Raw genomic sequence first — 18,488 nt, forward strand, 5'->3', positions numbered from 1 at the left:
TACACCCAGGACCCCTCAGTAAGTCCTTCTGGGGGAGCAGGGAGCTTCGACCCCAGCCCTGGGGTTCCCTGCGTTCCTCCACCCAGCCCCAAACTCAAAACTAACCGCCCCCCTCGCCCCGCCCCCCCCCCCCGCAGGCTCTCTCCTGCAGCCTCTGTTCACATTCCTGGGCAGAGGTGTTACCTCCCCCTCCCCCTCCTGGCTCAGGTGACAGGCTCTCAGGTCTCCCATCCCCAGAGCACATTCCCAGGTCAACACTCCCCCCTCCCTGCTGAGTCACATCGTCACATCTCTCCCCCCTTCGAGACTGAACGGAGCGGGGTCACTCTGATCTGTGACCTGGGGAAGTTCGGGGCCCCCTCTCCGGGACAGCTTGTCCACTATCAGGTTGGCACTTCCCTCACATGGACCACGTCCATGTCGTAATCCTGCAGGAGCAGGCTCCATCTCAGGCGTTTGGCCTTGGCTCCTTTCATCTGGTGCAGCCAGGTCAGGGGAGAGTGGTTGGTGTAGACGGTGAAGTGTCGCCCGAAGAGATAGGGCTCTAGTTTCTTGAGGGCCCACACCATGGCCAGGCACTCCTTCTCGATGGCTGCATAGTGTTGCTCCCGGGGTAGCAACTTCTTGCTCAGGTACACGATGGGGTGTCTCTCCCCCTTTTCATCCTCCTGCATTAACACTGCCCCCAGTCCCGTGTCTGAGGCGTCAGTGAACACCACAAAGGGCTTGTCAAAGTCTGGGTTTGCCAGAACTGGGCCACTGACCAGAGCCTCCTTCAGCGCCCGGAAAGCCTCCTGGCACTGCTCGGTCCAGACCACCTTGTCTGGCTTCCCCTTCTTGCATAGCTCAGTGATGGGGGTGGCTATGGTGGTAAAGTGGGGCACACATCTTCGGTAGTATCCTGCCATCCCAATAAAGGCTTGGACCTGCTTTTTGGTGTGGGGAGCGGGCCAGTCTCTGATCACCTCCACCTTGGCTGGTTCCGGCTTTAGGCGGCCGCTCCTCACCCGATGGCCCAGGTAAGATACTTCAGCCATCCCCACCTTGCACTTCTCCGCTTTTACAGTCAGCCCAGCCCCCTGGAGTCGGTCCAGCACTTGTTTAAACTGGGACACATGGTCCTCCCAGGTCTGGCTAAAGACACAGATGCCATCAATATACGTCACGGCAAAACTCTCCTTCCCCCTCAGTAGCTGGTCCACCAGGTGCTGGAAGGTGGCTGGTACTCCCTTGAGGCCGAAAGGCAGGGTCAGGAACTCATAGAGCCCCAGAGGGGTGAAAAAGGCTGATTTCAGCTGGGCATCTGCATCCAGCGGCACTTGCCAGTAGCCCTTGTAAGGTCCATGGTGGTAAGGTATCGAGCTCCTCCCAGCTTGTCTAGGAGCTCGTCCGGCCTGGGCATGGGGTAGGCATCAGATACAGTGATGGCACTGAGCTTCTGATAGTCCACACAGAACCGGACCGACCTGTCCTTTTTGGGGACCAGCACAACCGGCGAGGCCCAAGGGCTGGCAGATTGCTGGATCACCCCCAAAGCCAGCATGTCCTGGACCTCTCTTTCCAGGTCCTGAGCAGTTTTCCCTGTGACTTGGAAGGGGGAGCATCTTATCGGTGGGTGCGACCCTGTCTGCACCCAGTGGACAGTCAGATTAGTGCATCTAGGTTGGTTAGAAAACAGCTGTCACTACGGACACAGCACCCCACTGACCTCAGCTTGCTGGGCAGGGGTTAGCTGATCTGAGAGGGGAATTGTTTCCAGGGTCCCAGGGAATAGATCTACTAAAGGGTCATCTCCCTGCTCCTCCCAATGTCCACACACGGCCAACACCACATTCCCCCTGGCATAATATGGCTTCATCATATTCACATGGTACGCCCGGCGGTGGTGCGCCTGGTTCGACAGCTCCACCACATAGTTTACCTCACTGAGCTGCTTGACAACCTTGAAAGGGCCCTCCCAGGCAGCCTGTAGTTTGTTCTTTCTCACAGGGATGAGAACCATCACCTGATCCCCGGTGGCGTAGGCGCGGGCCCGGGCCGTGCGGTCAAACTAGACCTTCTGCTTCCTCTGGGCTCTGGCCAGATTCTCCCTGGCCAGGCCCATGAGTTCAGCCAGTCTCTCTCGGAAGATCAGGACATACTCCACCACTGACTCTCCATCGGGAGTGGCCTTCCCTTCCCACTCGTCTCTCATCAGGTCCAGGGGGCCCCTCACCCTCCTTCCATATAACAGTTTGAAAGGTGAAAATCCGGTAGACTCCTGGGGCACCTCCCTGTACGCGAACAGCAGGTGAGGTAAGTACTTGTCCCAATCCTGTGGGTGCTGGTTCATAAAGATTTTCAGCATCATCTTTAGCGTCCCATTGAACCTCTCCACCAGCCCATTGGACTGGGGGTGATAAGCTGAGGCCCAGTAGTGCCGGACCCCACATTTCTCCCACAAGCACCGGAGCAGGGCTGACATGAAGTTGGAGCCTTGGTCTGCCAAAACTTCCTTGGGGAACCCCACTCGGCTGAAAATGGTCAGGAGCGCATCGGCCATGGTGTCTGCTTCAATGGAAGCTAAGGGCGCTGCCTCGGGGTAGCGGGTGGCAAAATCTACCACCACCAGAATGTATTTCTTCCCCGACCGGGTCGTCTTGCTGAGAGGCCCCACGATGTCCATGGCCACCTTCTGGAAAGGCTCCTCTGTGATGGGCAAAGGTCTCAAAGCCGCTTTCCCCTTGTCCCGGGCCTTCCCCACTCTCTGACAGGGGTCACAGGATCGGCAATACTGCCGGACGGTGGTAAAGACCCCGGGCCAGTAAAAGTTCTGTAGCAACCTCTGCCGGGTGCACCGGATTCCCTGGTGCCCTGTGAGGGGGATGTCATGGGCCAGGTACAGTAGCTTGCGGCGATACTTCTGGGGGACCACCAGCTGCCTCCTGATCCCACAGGACTCTGCTTCCCCTGGGGGAGCCCATTCTCGGTACAGGAACCCCTTCTCCCACAGGAACCTCTCCTGGCAGCCTCTCCTCATGGTCCGTCCCACACTGAGGTCGGCCAGGTCCCTGAGCTTCCGCAAGGAGGGATCTTTCCTCAACTCGGCCTGGAACTCAGCGGCTGGGGAAGGGATGGGGCCCGGTTCCCCCTCAGTGGCCAGGTCTGAGGCCACAGCCTCTCAGAGCCGTGCCCCTTGGCGCTCCCTCCCCACCAGGGTAGGGTCCTGCGCCTTTGGTGTGGTACCCTCTCCAAGGTCAGGGTGCAGTGCCCCTCGCCGGCTCTGGCTACGGGTCACAATCAGGGCGGTCTGGGGGTTGCTTGGCCAGTCCTCTAGGTCTCCCCCCATCAAAACCTCAGTGGGCAAATGGTGGTGTACCCTCACATCCTTGGGGCCCTCCTTGGCCCCCCATTTCAGGTGTACCCTTGCCACGGGCACCTTAAATGGGGTCCCGCCCACCCCTGTCAGGGTAAGGTAGGTGGGCACCACCTGATCTGGGGCCACCACCTCGGGCTGGGCCAGCGTCACCTCCGCTATCCCAGTATCCATTGACCTTCCTCCCATCCACCTCCAGGGGAACAAGGCACTCTCTCCGGAGGGACAACTCCGCGCCCACCCTGTAAACCGAGCACCCTGAGTCCAGAGCATCCAGCCCTCTGGCGGGGCTGGCCGGGGGTACTCTTCCCTCCTGGGCAGGTGGTAAACTGGCAGCACCCCTTGCCTGGGTCGTCTGCCCCTCGTCCAGCTGGGTCCCTACCCAGTTAACCCTGGGTAGGTTGGGTCTGCTCAGTCTGTCCCTGAGCCTGGGGCACTGGGTCCGTACGTGGCCTCTCTGGCCACAGTGATAGCAGCTCAGGTCATGTTGGTCCCCTAGAGCAGGTCGGAGGGGCCCGACGCCAGGCGTTCCCCTTGGGAGGGGGTTCTCCCTATTTCCCCACTGGGAGGTCCCATGGTGACTCTCTCTCTGCATGGGGGGGGGGGGGCTGTTCTTTTGGGACTCCTCCCTGCTACCCCCCGACCGACTGTTCACAAACTTGTCGGCCAGCTGCCCTGCGTGCTGGCGGTTCTCGAGCTTTTTGTCCACCAACCACAGCCTCAGGTCGGAAGGGCACTGTTCATACAGTTGCTCCAGTACGATTAGGTCAAGCAGGTCCTCTTTAGCTTGGGCCCCAGCTGTCCACTTGCGGGCATATTCCTGCATCCAGTTGACCAGTTGTAGGTAGTTGACCTCAGGCGTTTTATGCTGACTCCGGAACCTTCTCCGGTACATCTCGGGGGTCAGCCCAAACTCACGGAGCAGGGCATGTTTGAACAGTTCGTAGTCCCCTGCCTCTGGCCCTTTTATTCGGCTGTACACCTCCACGGCTTTGGGGTCCAGTAAGGGGGTGAGAAACTGGAGCCTGTCTGCAGGGTCAACCCTGTGCATCTCGCAGGCATTCTCAAAGGCCGTCAGGAAGCTATCTATGTCCTCCCCCTCCTTCCGCTGGGCCAGGAACCACTTATCAAAGCTCCTTGCAGTCTTGGGTCCCCCCTCACTCACCGCAGCCAGGGCCCCACTGCTCCTCAGCCTGGCCAGCTCCAGTTCATGCTGTCTTTGTTTCTCCTTCTCCTGATGTTCATGTTGATGTTGTTTTTCATGATCCTCCAGCTCCCTCATTTTCATCTCCCTCTCCCATTCCAGCCGCCTCCACTCCAGGGATGGGGAGCTCCGCCGGGAGGATCCCCTGTGGATGCCAGGGTCAGGGTACCCTCAGTATTCACTGGGCTTCCCTCAACCCCTCCCCCAGGCATAGGTAGGAAGGGTCTCAGGATGTCCTTGGCAGCAGTCTGACCCCTCCCAGCCCGGTCAGGCCCCAGGGCCCACGCTGCGTCCACCGGGCGGCTTCCCTCAGGGACAGGGATTGGGTCATCCAAGCGATCCCGCTCCTCCAACTGGGCAATCAGCTGTTCCTTGGTGGAGCTCCCAATGCACAGCCCCCTCTGCCTGCACAGCTCCACCAGGTCACTCTTAAGGCATTTAGCGTACATCTCCCTGCTGGCCACTCGCAGGCCGGGCAGCTTTCTACGGTTTCCAGGAAAAACCCCTCGTATGCCAGTCCTTGAGGTCACCACCTCTTTGCCAGGGTCGAGCTGCAGACTCCTCCACCCCTGGGACCGCTCAATGCAATCCCCCGAGGGACCCTGTTACTGCAAAAGACCTTCTCTCTGGTCACACACTCCCAGGGGTTAACCGCCCCCTGAAACCATCTCTCTCTGAATCTTCAGCACACCTGGTCCGCATCAATCCCCCTTCATTTTACTGTTCCCCAGTCACTTACTGCAGGAAGTTCCGTTCACGGGGTGCAGTAAATCCCACCTCTGCCACTAGTTGTCACGGAGTGTGGGGGAGTCCAGGCCCTGCACCCCTCTTCCTGGGATCCACTGAGACTCTCAGCCAGCCAGTAAAACAGAAGGTTTTTTGGACAACAGGAACACAGTCGAAAACAGAGCTTGTGGGTACAACCAGGACCCCTCAGTCAAGTCCTTCTGGGGGAGCAGGGAGCTTCGACCCCAGCCCTGGGGTTTCCTGTGTTCCTCCACCCAGCCCCAAACTGAAACTAAACCCCCCCAGCAGGGTCCCTCCTGCAGCCTGTCTTCACATTCCTGGGCAGAGGTGTTACCTCCCCCTCCCCCTCCTGGCTCAGGTGACAGGCTCTCAGGTCTCCCATCCCCAGGGCACATTCCCAGGCCAGCACTCCCCCCTCCCTGCTGCGTCACATCCTCACACATGGCGATGTCCCCTCGGGGACAGGGGTCCCCTTTACCCCCCAGAGAGACCGGGCGCTCAGCTCAGCGCACATGGAATGACAGGAGGTGGCTGCGAGGGTAGGAAGGAGGGTGCAGAGGGCAGGGCACTGGACTGGAGACCCCAGTTACCCAGGGATGTAGATGCGGATTTATCCAGCAGGGATAAAATATTGAGAGGAGGGACCGGGAGCGCTCTCGGGTGGATCGGAGAGTCAGACACTCCCCCCCGACGTGTGAGGGGGAAAGCCCCGGGAAATCAGTGCGTGTCTCTCCCTTGGAGCACGGGCTACTCCAGCACGCGCAGGGCACCTGCCATGGATCCAGACCATGCCCAGGAGATGTCCCGAGCTGTGGGTCTCTCCCGGGAGGGCCGGATGAGGACGGAACCGCCGCTGCAGGGAGAGGAAGGCTGGTTCCGCCCCGGAGACTGACCAGCGGCTGTAGGGAAGGGGCGGGAGTGGGGTGTGGGGAGCCGGAGCGGCTTCCGGGCTGTGCACACCAAGGGCGGTGCTGGCGGGACTCGGGGCAGCGGCTGCTGCCCACGCTGGGGAGGACGCGGCACCTTCGCCTGCGGCGCCTTTCACACGGGGCAGCCCCGCGGGCGCGCGTGTGTCTGTGCGCGCGCCCGTCACTCTCTTCCCAAGGCAAAGACCGTGGCCTTCCCGGTGCACACCTGCCACGCACCGTGACACACACACGGGGAACGGACACGCGGTGCGATTATTCTGTGGCTCTGAATTCCGTGAATCTTTCCCCTGCCCGCTCCGACAGCCGTTGGAAAGGGAGGAAACACCTGTGTTTTGTCCGTGCGTTTGCCATGATTTCTCTGGCAGCTCAAAGGCGAGGCGTGTCCGGAGAAACTGGGTACATTCAACTGTCTGTATGTTTTCCATAGTGAGCTCACTGTGTGCGCGTCTTTTCTGGAGAAGCTGGGAGAAATGTCTTCTTTTCGGGTGCCTGAAAGGCCCGGGGAATAGTGATTTCTAAGCAGGGGTTTCACATTCACACATCTTCTGTGTGTTGGTGGGTGGGTGTGTTCCTGCTGCTCCCTGCCGGAGGGACTGAAACCTGCCAGGGTCCCTGTGTGTGCAGGGGACGGGTCTGCACTCAGCACTCCCTGCTGAACTGGCCTCTCTGCTCTGCTTTGAATCCGCTTCCCCTTTTTGTACGGGTCCCTGCTGTGCTCTGGGTCACTGTGTCTGGCGCAGTAATAGGTGCCGGTGTCTGCAGATGTCAGCGAGCCCAGCCGCAGATAATACTTGGTGTTGGAAGAATCCACGGTGATGGTGATTCGGCCTTGGAGAGACGGGTTGTAGCCTGTGCTCCCGCTCCAGTATCCCATCCACTCGAGCCCTCGGCCCGGAGCCTGCCGTACCCAGCTCCAGTAGTAGCTGCTGGTGACGGTGCCCCCGGTGACGGTGCAGGTGAGTGTGAGGGTCTCTCCGGGCTTCACCACCCCCGGGCCGGACTCCTGGAGCCGGAGCTGGGACAGGACACCTGGGAAAAGCAGGGATCGGTCAGATTCAAACCCACCTTCTCTCCCCCCCGCCCCAAATCAGCGCGGCCTCCCGCAGCCTCCCGCAGCCACTCACCCGGGGCCAGAGCCAGGAGGAGCAGGGGGAAGAGCAGAGAGTTCATTGTGCGCTAGGCGGGGACAACAAAGCGCTCGCAAGGGGCAGCTCAGCGCCTGGGGGACACGGCGGGTCTGAGCGCCCCGGGGCCGCTACTTCAACCCAGAGCCCGGAGCGGGGATTTGCATAACGTGGGAGCGCCCCAGGAAGGAGAGAGCGAGAGAGCTGATAAAAAGGACAGGGTGGGGGGCCCTCTGCCTCTCTGTGCCCACCCTGGACAGAGCGTGTCACACACACACGCACACACACACACACACACACACACACACACACACACACACACACACACACACACACACACACACACACACACACTCTTTGCTCGATTGCTACATAGGAGGAACATAGAAAAAGCCATAGTGAATTAAACTCTCACACCGCACTGCTGTATCTCTTATCAGTTTCTGGGGTCAATTCATTGACTCGTGTAAACCTTACGCAGGAGGTGCTGAAGAAGTCGAATTTTGGGCCCGGGGACTCCAGTGATGCGGCGCGCTTCCTTGTTTCAAAGCCCCAAACGCCTTGTCCTGATACTTCCCAAACTCAACAGTTATTGATTACCATGCCTGTTTATTGATTGTTGATTATTGGTAGGCTGAACAGGTACGCAGCTAGGTAGGCTGTTAGATGTCTCTATTAACTTACATTACCTGGAACTTCTGCTCCGGATGCCCTAGGCATCTTTGCAAATCTCACTCGTATATTTCCGAGGACAAGGGGCTCAGTTTCTGGAGAGTTTTGGCCAGTATCTTCCATTCCCCAACAATACTTTGGCAGAAGATTATGTGTGACTTTAAGGAAGCTCAGAGTTCTTCCATTACAGCGCTAGAGATGGGTCGTTTGGGGTGGGGGGCTGGGGTGTCTGCGGGGGGGTCTCTAGGTGAAATAAGCTCTAATTGGCACCAGGAGCTGTACTGCAAAGCCTGGACTGACACAGCAGTTTTGAAGCTGAACTGACTACGTGGGGACTTTAGCCTGGATTCATTATTCGGCTTCGAAACAAATCCCTGGTGCAATCTTCACTGTGACGCCGCAAGCGGTGGCTGCATAATGGATCATTTCTATGATGTGTCCGGTCCTCTCCAACCCCCAGCGGAAACCCGGTCCATATTACAGTCCTCGCTTAGCGTTCCTCGGTGGTTCAGAGAGCCCATTCCACCTGTCTCCTGTGTCCAGACACAGTGACTTTGTTAAACCCGCGGGTAACTCCTCTTTGGGTCGACTGACGGTTCGTGTTCACTGTGCTGCCCTCTTGGGAAACAGGAGAGAATTGCAGGCCACAATTTCAGGCTCTTGTTTTGACTCACTTCCCTTTTCCTGAGCCAGTCACTTAGTCTGGTTGTCCCCATCTGTCAAATGGAATAACAGCATCCCCTGCCTCACAGGGATGCGGTGAGGAGAAATACATTGATAGGATTAAGGCTCAGATACTAGCGTGATGGAAGCCATAAAATTTCCTGATATAGAAAAAATACATAATCACAGTATCTCCGTGCCTGAGTTCTCAATATGGACTGACTAGCCTCCTAGAAATGTCCTGAGCATCAGTGTGTTCCAGACGGTAAGGTGCTCGGGTAGCATGGGAGTGGTATTAGTGGTAGTGGCCATTAAGGTACCAAGACAGAGAGATGGAGGGAGCGGGAGAGGGAGAGGGAAAGAAACCATGGTTGGAGAGTTAATCAGTATTCCCATCTGGAAAGGGATTATACACTCTCCAGATCAGGGAATGTATCTCTCTCTCTCTCTCTCTCTCTGTGTGTGTAGAGTTAATGAGCGGGTGCATGTATTAGGGGAGAGGCTTTTCTAGATTTTATTTTGACAAATAGGGAGGAACTGGTTGAGAATTTGAAAGTGGAAGGCAGCTTGGGTGAAAGTGATCATGAAATGGTAGAGTTCATACTTCTAAGGAATGGTAGAAGGGTGAAGAGCACAATAAAGACAATGGATTTCAAGAAGGCAGACTTTAGCAAACTCAGGGAGTTGGTAGGTAAGATCCCATGGGAAACAAGTCTAAGGCAAAAAACAACTGAAGACAACTGGCAGTTTTTTCAAAGAGACATTATTAAGGGCAAAGGAGCAATCTATCCCACTGTGTAGGAAAGCTAGGAAGTATGGCAAGAGACCACCCAGGCTTAACCAGGAGATCTTCAATTATCTAAAAATCAGGAAAGAGTCCTACAAAAAGTGGAAACTAGGTAAAATTACAAAGGATGAATATAAACAAATAAAACAAGTATGTAGGGACAAAATTAGAAAGGCCAAGGCACAAAAGGAGATCATATTAGCTAGAGATATAAAGGGTAACAAGAAAACATTCTATGAATACATTAGAAGCAAGAGGAAGATGAAGGACAGGGTAGGCCCATTACTCAATGCGGGGGGGGGGAGAGAATAATAACAGAAAATGTGGAAATGTCAGAGGTGCTTAATGATTTCTGTGTTTCCATTTTCACCTAGAAGGTTGGTGGTGATTGGACGTCTAATCTAGCGAATGCCAGTGAAAATGAGGTAGGATCAGAGGATAAAATAGGAAAAGAACAAGTTAAAAATTCTTTAGACAAATTAGATGTCTACAGGTCACCAGGGCCTGATGGAATGCATCCTAGAATACTCAAGAAGCTGACTGATGAGATATCTGAGCCATTAGCAATTATCTTTGAAAAGTCATGGAAGAAGGGAGAGATTTCAGAAGACTGGAAAAGGGCAATTATAGAGTCCATCTATAAAAAGGGAAATAAGGACAGCTCGGGGAATTACAGACCAGTCAGCTTAACTTCTGTACCCAGAAAGATAATGGAGCAAATAATTAAGTAATCAATTTGCAAACATCTAGAATTTAATAAGGTGATAAGTTACAGTCAGCATGGATTTGTCAGGAACAAATTGTGTCAACCCAACCTGATAGCTTTCTTTGACATGATAACAAGCCTTGTGGATGGGGGGAAGTGATAGAGATGGTATAGCTTGACTTTAGTAAGGCTTTTGATACTGTCTCAAATGACCTTCTCATTAACAAACTAGGGAAATGCAAGGTGGGTACAAAACTGGTTGGAAAACAGTTCCCAGAGAGCAATTATCAGTGGTTCACAGTCATGCTGGAAGGGCATAATGAGTGGGGTCCCACAGGATAGGTTCTGGGTCCGATTCTGTTCAATATCTTCATCAATGATTTAGATAATGGCATACAGAGTACATTTATAAAGTCTGTTGATGATACCAGTCTGGGAGGGGTTGCAAGTGCTTTGGAGGATAGGATTAAAATTCAAATGATCTGGACAAACTGGAGAAATTATCTGAAGTAAACAGGATGAAATTCAATAATGACAAATGCAAAGTACTCCATTTAGGAAGGAACCCATCTGTTCCACACATACAAAATAGGAAATGACTGCCTAGGAAGGAGTACTACGGAAAGGGATCTGGGGGTCATAGTGGACCACAAACTAAATATTAGTCCGTGAAACATCATTCTGGGATGTATTAGCAAACATCATTCTGGGATGTATTAGCAGGATTATTGTAAGCAAGACATGAAAAGTAATTCTTCTGCTCTACTCCACACTGATTAGGCCTCAACTGGAGTATTGTGTCCAGTGCTGGGCACCACATTTCAGGAAAGATGTGGACAAATTGGAGAAAGTCCAGAGAAGAGCAACAAAAATGATTAAAGGACTAGAAAACATGAAGTATGAGGGAAGATTGAAAAAAATTGGGTTTGTTTAGTTTGGAGAAGAGATGACAGAGGGGAAATGATAACAGTTTTCAAGTACATAAAGGGTTGTAACACGGAGGAGTGAGACGAATTGTTCTTCTTAACCTTGGAGGATGGGACAAGAAGCAATGGGCTTAAATTGCAGCAAGGGAAGTTTAGGTGGGAGGTTAGGAAAAACTTCCTAACTGTCAGGGTGGTTAAGCACTGGAATAAATTGCCTAGGGAGGTCATGGAATCTCCATCATTGGATATGTTTAAGAGCAGGTTAGACAAACACCTGTCAGGGACGGTCTATATCGGCATTTCTTAAACTGGCATCCATAGACCCCTGGGTGTCCCTGAGGGTACCCCAGGTGGTCCATGGGCCCCGCTGATCGACTCCTCCCCCTCCCTCCCAGCACCTCCTTCATGTTAAAAGTCTGGCAACACTGCAGGGCTAAGGCAGGCTTCCCACCTGCCCTGGCCCTGTGCTGCTCAGGGAAGTGGGCAGCACGTCTCTGTGGCCCCTAAAGGGGAGGCAGGAAGTCTCCGCGCTTGGCCCCCGCCCTGAGTGCCAACTCTGCAGCTCCCATTGCCTCTGACTGTCAGAAGCTGGGACTGGACTACAGTGTATGGACCACCACACACATTGCCCTGTTCTCTTCATTCCTTCTGAAGCATCTGGCACTATCCACTGTTGGAAGACAGGATACTGGGTTTGATAGACTAATGATCTGACCCAGCATGACTGTTCCTATGTTCTAGATTAGGTTCTTGTACTGGTCCCCTTCACCATAGTTGTGAGTGATTCTGTTTCTTATTGTAGTTATAAAGTTGTTGTTCCTTTGAGATCACATTGCTATACAAGGGCATTTAATCTTCCAAAGAGGGGTCTGAAAAGCTTTGTTCCTGTCCTTTCAGTAAAAATATTATTACTCTCCCTGACACCCTGCAGAGCTGGAAATGGTGTAACAGGACATGAGGAAATTGTTAGAATTTCACACACAGGTTGCTGTACAACCAACTCTCTGCTTCTTTTCCCCCGGGACTTTCCTGGCCAGATCTTGGCAATGGTAGAATTCCATTCCTCTGGGAAGCAGCGCACCATGCCGGTCACACCCAGAGCTGCAGCCTCTGCTGCAAGGGAAAGATTTCATTTAATGATGCCAGGATGAGGGAATGCGAAGTCTAAAGGGGAAGAGGCTGATCCTGACCCCAGGCAAGGCAGGGAAAATTTCTAGACGTGATTTCCACACCCCAAAATGACCTTTCCATTGCCGTCCCAATGTTTTTTTTAAATACTTTTGTTGTCAATGCTTCCTGGGTAATTCATCTGACTTCTCTGTGTGTGCAATTGCAGTCACGGGGGTGGGATGGGGGGAAAGACAGAGAAGGGCTTCCAGCTGTGGATAGGGGTAAAGAGCGTTTCCAGATCTATGCAAATAATAATAACAAAACGCTACGGGTATGTAGAAGAGATGTGTTGTATAGTAGGTAAGGGAATAAATATCCAGGAGCATGGACCCCTTGTGCGTGTGTTTGTGTCATTGTTGATGCATGTTACTGGTAAACAATGTGTCTGTGTATGTAACTGCTGTCATCTAGAGGGAGCAATAACACTTGCCCTATATCTGTGTGTTTATGGGTGCTGCTTCATGCTGTCTTCTGTGAGGCTAGATCGCCAGTCAATACACATCGGAAAGGCTGCATAGTCTCGTGGTTGGGGGCACTCAACTGGGACTCAAGACTGTAGCTACTATGGGTGGGTCTCTCACTAGTCCTGCTGTGTGACCGGAATCGGAAGTCATTTCTCCAGGCTGTGCCTCTCCTTGTCCTCTGTCTATTTAGATTGAGAGCTCCTCATGGCAAAGTAGGAAAAGTTGCTGAAACCGAAGTAGGGTAACGTTTCAGTATTCCATATTTCCTCTCTGCAGGCAGATGAACGTAGGTTGTAAGGCAGGGTGATGGTCTATTCTATTCTATTCTATTCTATTCTATTCGTTCTTATACAGAGTTGGGGTTTGCCTGTGATTTCCTTGGTTAACCCTTAGCCCTGGTCTACACTAGGACTTTAGGTCGAATTTAGCAGCATTAAATCGATGTAAACCTGCACCCGTCCACACGATGAAGCCCTTTATTTCGACTTAAAGGGCTCTTAAAATCGATTTCCTTACTCCACCCCTGACAAGTGGATTAGCGCTTAAATCGGCCTTGCCAGCTCGAATTTGGGGTACTGTGGACACAATTCGATGGTATTGGCCTCCGGGAGCTATCCCAGAGTGCTCCATTATGACCGCTCTGGACAGCACTCTCAACTCAGATGCACTGGCCAGGTGGACAGGAAAAGAACCGTGAACTTTTGAATCTCATTTCCTGTTTGGCCAGCGTGGCAAGCTGCAGCTGACCATGCAGAGCTCATCAGCAGAGGTGACCATGATGGAGTCCCAGAATCGCAAAAGAGCTCCAGCATGGACCGAACGGGAGGTACGGGATCTGATCGCTGTTTGGGGAGAGGAATCCGTGCTATAAGAACTCCGTTCCAGTTCTCGAAATGCCAAAACCTTTGTCAAAATCTCCCAGGGCATGAAGGACAGAGGCCATAACAGGGACCCGAAGCAGTGCCTCATGAAACTGAAGGAGCTGAGGCAAGCCTACCAGAAAACCAGAGAGGCGAACGGCCGCTCCAGGTCACAGCCCCATATTTGCCGCTTCTATGATGAGCTGCATGCCATTTTAGGGGGTTCAGCCACCACTACCCCAGCCATGTTGTTTGACTCCATCAATGGAGATGGAGGCAATACGGAAGCAGGTTTTGGGGACGAAGAAGATGATGATGATGATGATGAGGTTGTAGATAGCTCACAGCAAGCAAGCGGAGAAACCGGTTTTCCCGACAGCCAGGAACTGTTTCTCACCCTGGACCTGGAGCCAGTACCCCCTGAACCCACCCAAGGCTGCCTCCTGGACCCAGCAGGTGGAGAAGGGACCTCTGGTGAGTGTACCTTTTAAAATACTATACATGGTTTAAAAGCAAGCATGTGAAAGGATTACTTTGCCCTGGCATTCGCGGTTCTCCTGGATGTACTCCCAAAGCCTTTGCAAAAGGTTTCTGGGGAGGGCAGCCTTATTGCATCCTTTATGGTAGGACACTTTACCACTCCAGGCCAGTAGCACGTACTCGGGAATCTTTATAGAACAAAGTATTGCAGTGTATGTTTGCTGGCATTCAAACAACGTCCGTTTTTTATCTCTCTGTGTTATCCTCAGGAGACTGAGATATAATTCATGGTCACCTGGTTGAAATAGAGTGCTTTTCTTCAGGGGACACTCAGAGGAGCCCATTCCTGCTGGGCTGTTTGCCTGCGGCTGAACAGAAATGTTCCCCGCTGTTACCCACGGGGAGGGGGGAGGGTTGAGGGGGTAGCCACGCAGTGGGGGGAGGAAAAATGCGACCTTGTAACGAAAGCACATGTGCTATGTATGTAATGTTAACAGCAAGGTTTACCCTGAAAGAGTGTAGCCACTGTTTTATAAAATGTGTCTTTTTAAATACTGCTGTCCCTTTTTTTTCCTCCACCAGCTGCATGTGTTTCAATGATCACAGGATCTTTTCCTTCCCAGAGGCTAGTGAAGCTTAGAAAGAAAAAAAAACGCACTCGCGATGAAATGTTCTCCGAGCTCATGCTGTTCTCCCATACTGACAGAGCACAGACGAATGCGTGGAGGCAAATAATGTCAGAGTGCAGGAAAGCACAAAATCACCGGGAGGAGAGGTGGTGGGCTGAAGAGAGTAAGTGGCGGGCTGAAGAGAGGGCTGAAGCTCAAATGTGGCAGCAGCGTGATGAGAGGAGGCAGGATTCAATGCTGAGGCTGCTGCAGGACCAAACCAGTATGCTCCAGCGTATGGTTGAGCTGCAGCAAAGGCAGCTGGAGCACAGACTGCCACTACAGCCCCTGTGTAACCAACCGCCCTCCTCCCCAAGTTCCATAGCCTCCACACCCAGACGCCCAAGAATGCGGTGGGGGGGCCTCCGGCCAACCAGCCACTCCACCACAGAGGATTGCCCAAAAAAAAGAAGGATGTCATTCAATAAATTTTAAAGTTGTAAACTTTTAAAGTGCTGTGCTTAAAGTGCTGTGTGGCATTTTCCTTCCCTCCTCCACCACCCCTCCTGGGCTACCTGGGTAGTCATCCCCCTATTTGTGTGATGAATGAATAAAGAATGCATGAATGTGAAGCAACAATGACTTTATTGTCTCTGCAAGCGGTGATTGAAGGGAGGAGGGGCGGGTGGTTAGCTTACAGGGAAGTAGAGTGAACCAAGGGGCGGGGGGTTTCATCAAGGAGAAACAAACAGAACTTTCACACCGTAGCCTGGCCAGTCATGAAACTGGTTTTCAAAGCTTCTCTGATGCATACCGCGCCCTCCTGTGCTCTTCTAACCATCCTGGTGTCTGGCTGCACGTAACCAGCAGCCAGGCGATTTGCCTCAACCTCCCACCCTGCCATAAATGTCTCCCCCTTACTCTCACAGATATTGTGGAGCACACAGCAAGCAGTAATAACAGTGGGAATATTGGTTTCGCTGAGGTCTAAGCGAGTCAGTAAACTGCGCCAGCGCGCCTTTAAACATCCAAATGCACATTCTACCACCATTCTGCACTTGCTCAGCCTGTAGTTGAACAGCTCCTGACTACTTTTCCAGGCTGCCTGTGTACGGCTTCATGAGCCATGGCATTAAGGGGTAGGCTGGGTCCCCAAGGATACATATAGGCATTTCAACATCCCCAACGGTTATTTTCTGGTCTGGGAATAAAGTCCCTTCCTGCAGCTTTTGAAATGGACCAGAGTTCCTGAAGATGCGAGCATCATGCACCTTTCCCGGCCATCCCACGTTGATGTTGGTGAAACATCCCTTGTGATCCACCAGAGCTTGCAGCACTATCAAAAAGTACCCCTTGCAGTTTATGCACTCGGCGGCTTGGTGCTCCGGTGCCAAGATAGGGATATGGGTTCCGTCTATGGCCCCACCACAGTTAGGGAATCCCATTGCAGCAAAGCCATCCACTATGACCTGCACATTTCCCAGGGTCACTACCCTTGATATCAGCAGATCTTTGATTGCGTTGGCTACTTGCATCACAGCAGCCCCCACAGTAGATTTGCCCACTCCAAATTGATTCCCAACTGACCGGTAGCTGTCTGGCGTTGCAAGCTTCCACAGGGCTATCGCCACTCGCTTCTCAACTGTGAGGGCTGCTCTCATCTTGGTATTCATGCGCCTCAGGGCAGGGGAAAGCAAGTCACAAAGTTCCATGAAAGTGCCCTTACGCATGCGAAAGTTTCGCAGCCACTGGGAATCGTCCCAGACCTGCAACACTATGCGGTCCCACCAGTCTGTGCTTGTTTCCCGGGCCCAGAATCGGCGTTCCACAGCATGAACCTGCCCCATTAGCACCATGATGCATGCATTGGCAGGGCCCATGCTTTCAGAGAAATCTGTGTCCATGTCCTGATCACTCACGTGACCGCGCTGACGTCGCCTCCTCGCCCGGTATCGCTTTGCCCGGTTCTGGTGCTGCATATACTGCTGGATAATGCGTGTGGTGTTTAATGTGCTCCTAATTGCCAAAGTGAGCTGAGTGGCCTCCATGCTTGCCTTGGTATGGCGTCCGCACAGAAAAAAGGCGCGGAACGATTGTCTGCCGTTGCTCTGACGGAGGGAGGGGCGACTGACGACACGGCTTACAGGGTTGGCTTCAGGGAGCTAAAATCAACAAAGAGGGTGTCTTTACATCAAGGAGTACTTCAGGCAGGACTTCACAGAGGGTTCCAGTAAGAAATGGTGCACCTAAGTTATTGTTCTTATTGGAACGAGGAGTTTAGCCTGGCCTCTGATTGATACATGGCTAGATTTACCTCGCTGCACCTCCTCTGTGAGTGACTGCAGTGTGACCTAGAGGAATGAGTCCCCTAGACAGGGGAGGAGGCAAATGAGTACAAAACATATCTGGTCTATTTCTTGTTTTGATCCACTCCATCTATCTTTTACATCTTTGGCTGGCAGCAGACGGTGCAGAAGGACTGCATGACATCCACATCTCATGGCTGCTCGGCAGAAGATGGTACAGTACGACTGCTAGCCATCCTCATCTCTTGCCTGCCCGGCAGAAGATGGTACAATACGACTATTAGCCATCCTCATCTCTTGCCTGCCCGGCAGAAGATGGTACAGTACGACTGCTAGCAATCCGTATCGCCTGCCTGTTTACCATAAGACAGTTCAATAGGACTGTCTGCAGGACTAAAGAGAATGACCTGGTCAAGTCACTCCAAATTTAGTCCCTGCGCCCATGTCTGCCCAGGCGCTCCCAGCCGACGTGGCCAGGAGCACCTTGGACACGACGAGGAGGGCTACCAGTCGTATTGCACCGTCTGCTGCCAGAAGGCAATGGGTTGCTGCTACTGTGTAGCAATGCCGTACCGCGTCTGCCAGCACCCAGGAGACATAGGGTGACGGTTACCTGAGCGGGCTCCATGCTTGCCGTGGTATGGCGTCTGCACAGGTAACTCAGGAAAAAAGGCGCAAAACGATTGTCTACCCTTGCTTTCACGGAGGGAGGGAGGGAACGGGGGCCTGACGATATGTACCCAGAACCACCCGCGACAATGTTTTAGCCCCATCAGGCATTGGGATCTCAACCCAGAATTCCGGTGGGCAGCGGAGACTGCGGGAACTGTGGGATAGCTATCCACAGTGCAACGCTCCGGAAGTCGACTCTAGGCTCGGTGCTCTGGAAGCGCTCCGCCGAGTTAATGCACTTAATGCACTTAGAGCATTTTCTGTGGGGACACACACACTCGAATATATAAAACCGATTTCTAAAAAACTGACTTCTGGAATTCGACCTTATTCCGTAGTGTAGACATACCCTTAGTCCTACGATGAAAAGTGACATTGTTTTCACTGCTGTTCTGCAATATAAGGGTATCATTTCATTGTATGAACTTTATGAAATCTTGACTTTTAGAGATTATCTCTCCTTCTCTATTTCTGCCTGTGTCTCTCTGGGGGGAAAATGCCTAGAATGTCTGTATAGAAACCGCTTCCTCTATTTATATGGGCCCTGCTTTGCTCTGTGTCAATGTGTGTCTCGAACAATAATAGGTGGCGGTGTCTGTAGCTGTCAGGGAGCGGACCAGCAGGGAGAACTGGTTCTTGGAGGAATCTGTGGCGATGGTGATTTTGCTCTCGAAATCTGGGGCATAGTTTGTGCCTAGGCTGGGTCTATATATATACCCCACATATGCTAAGCCTTTGCCAGGAGTCTGCCGGATCCAAGCCCAGTGGTAGCTGGAAGAAATGGTGTAACCAGACACAGTGCAGGTCAGTGTGAG

The 18,488-nt window shown here is 53.0% G+C and overlaps 1 gene segment (V, D, J or C); it reads right to left on the minus strand.

Moving 5' to 3' along the window:
• Positions 1-6,053: 6,053 nt before the first annotated feature.
• LOC144273266 (immunoglobulin heavy variable 4-59-like) lies at positions 6,054-7,461 on the minus strand. The segment is given in 3 exon segments: positions 6,054-6,159; positions 6,937-7,264; positions 7,360-7,461. Coding segments are annotated over 3 exon segments (480 nt in total).
• Positions 7,462-18,488: the final 11,027 nt, after the last annotated feature.

This window comes from Eretmochelys imbricata, chromosome 13 (genome assembly GCF_965152235.1).
Source record: "Eretmochelys imbricata isolate rEreImb1 chromosome 13, rEreImb1.hap1, whole genome shotgun sequence".
In the NCBI taxonomy this organism is placed as follows: Eukaryota; Metazoa; Chordata; order Testudines; family Cheloniidae; genus Eretmochelys; species Eretmochelys imbricata.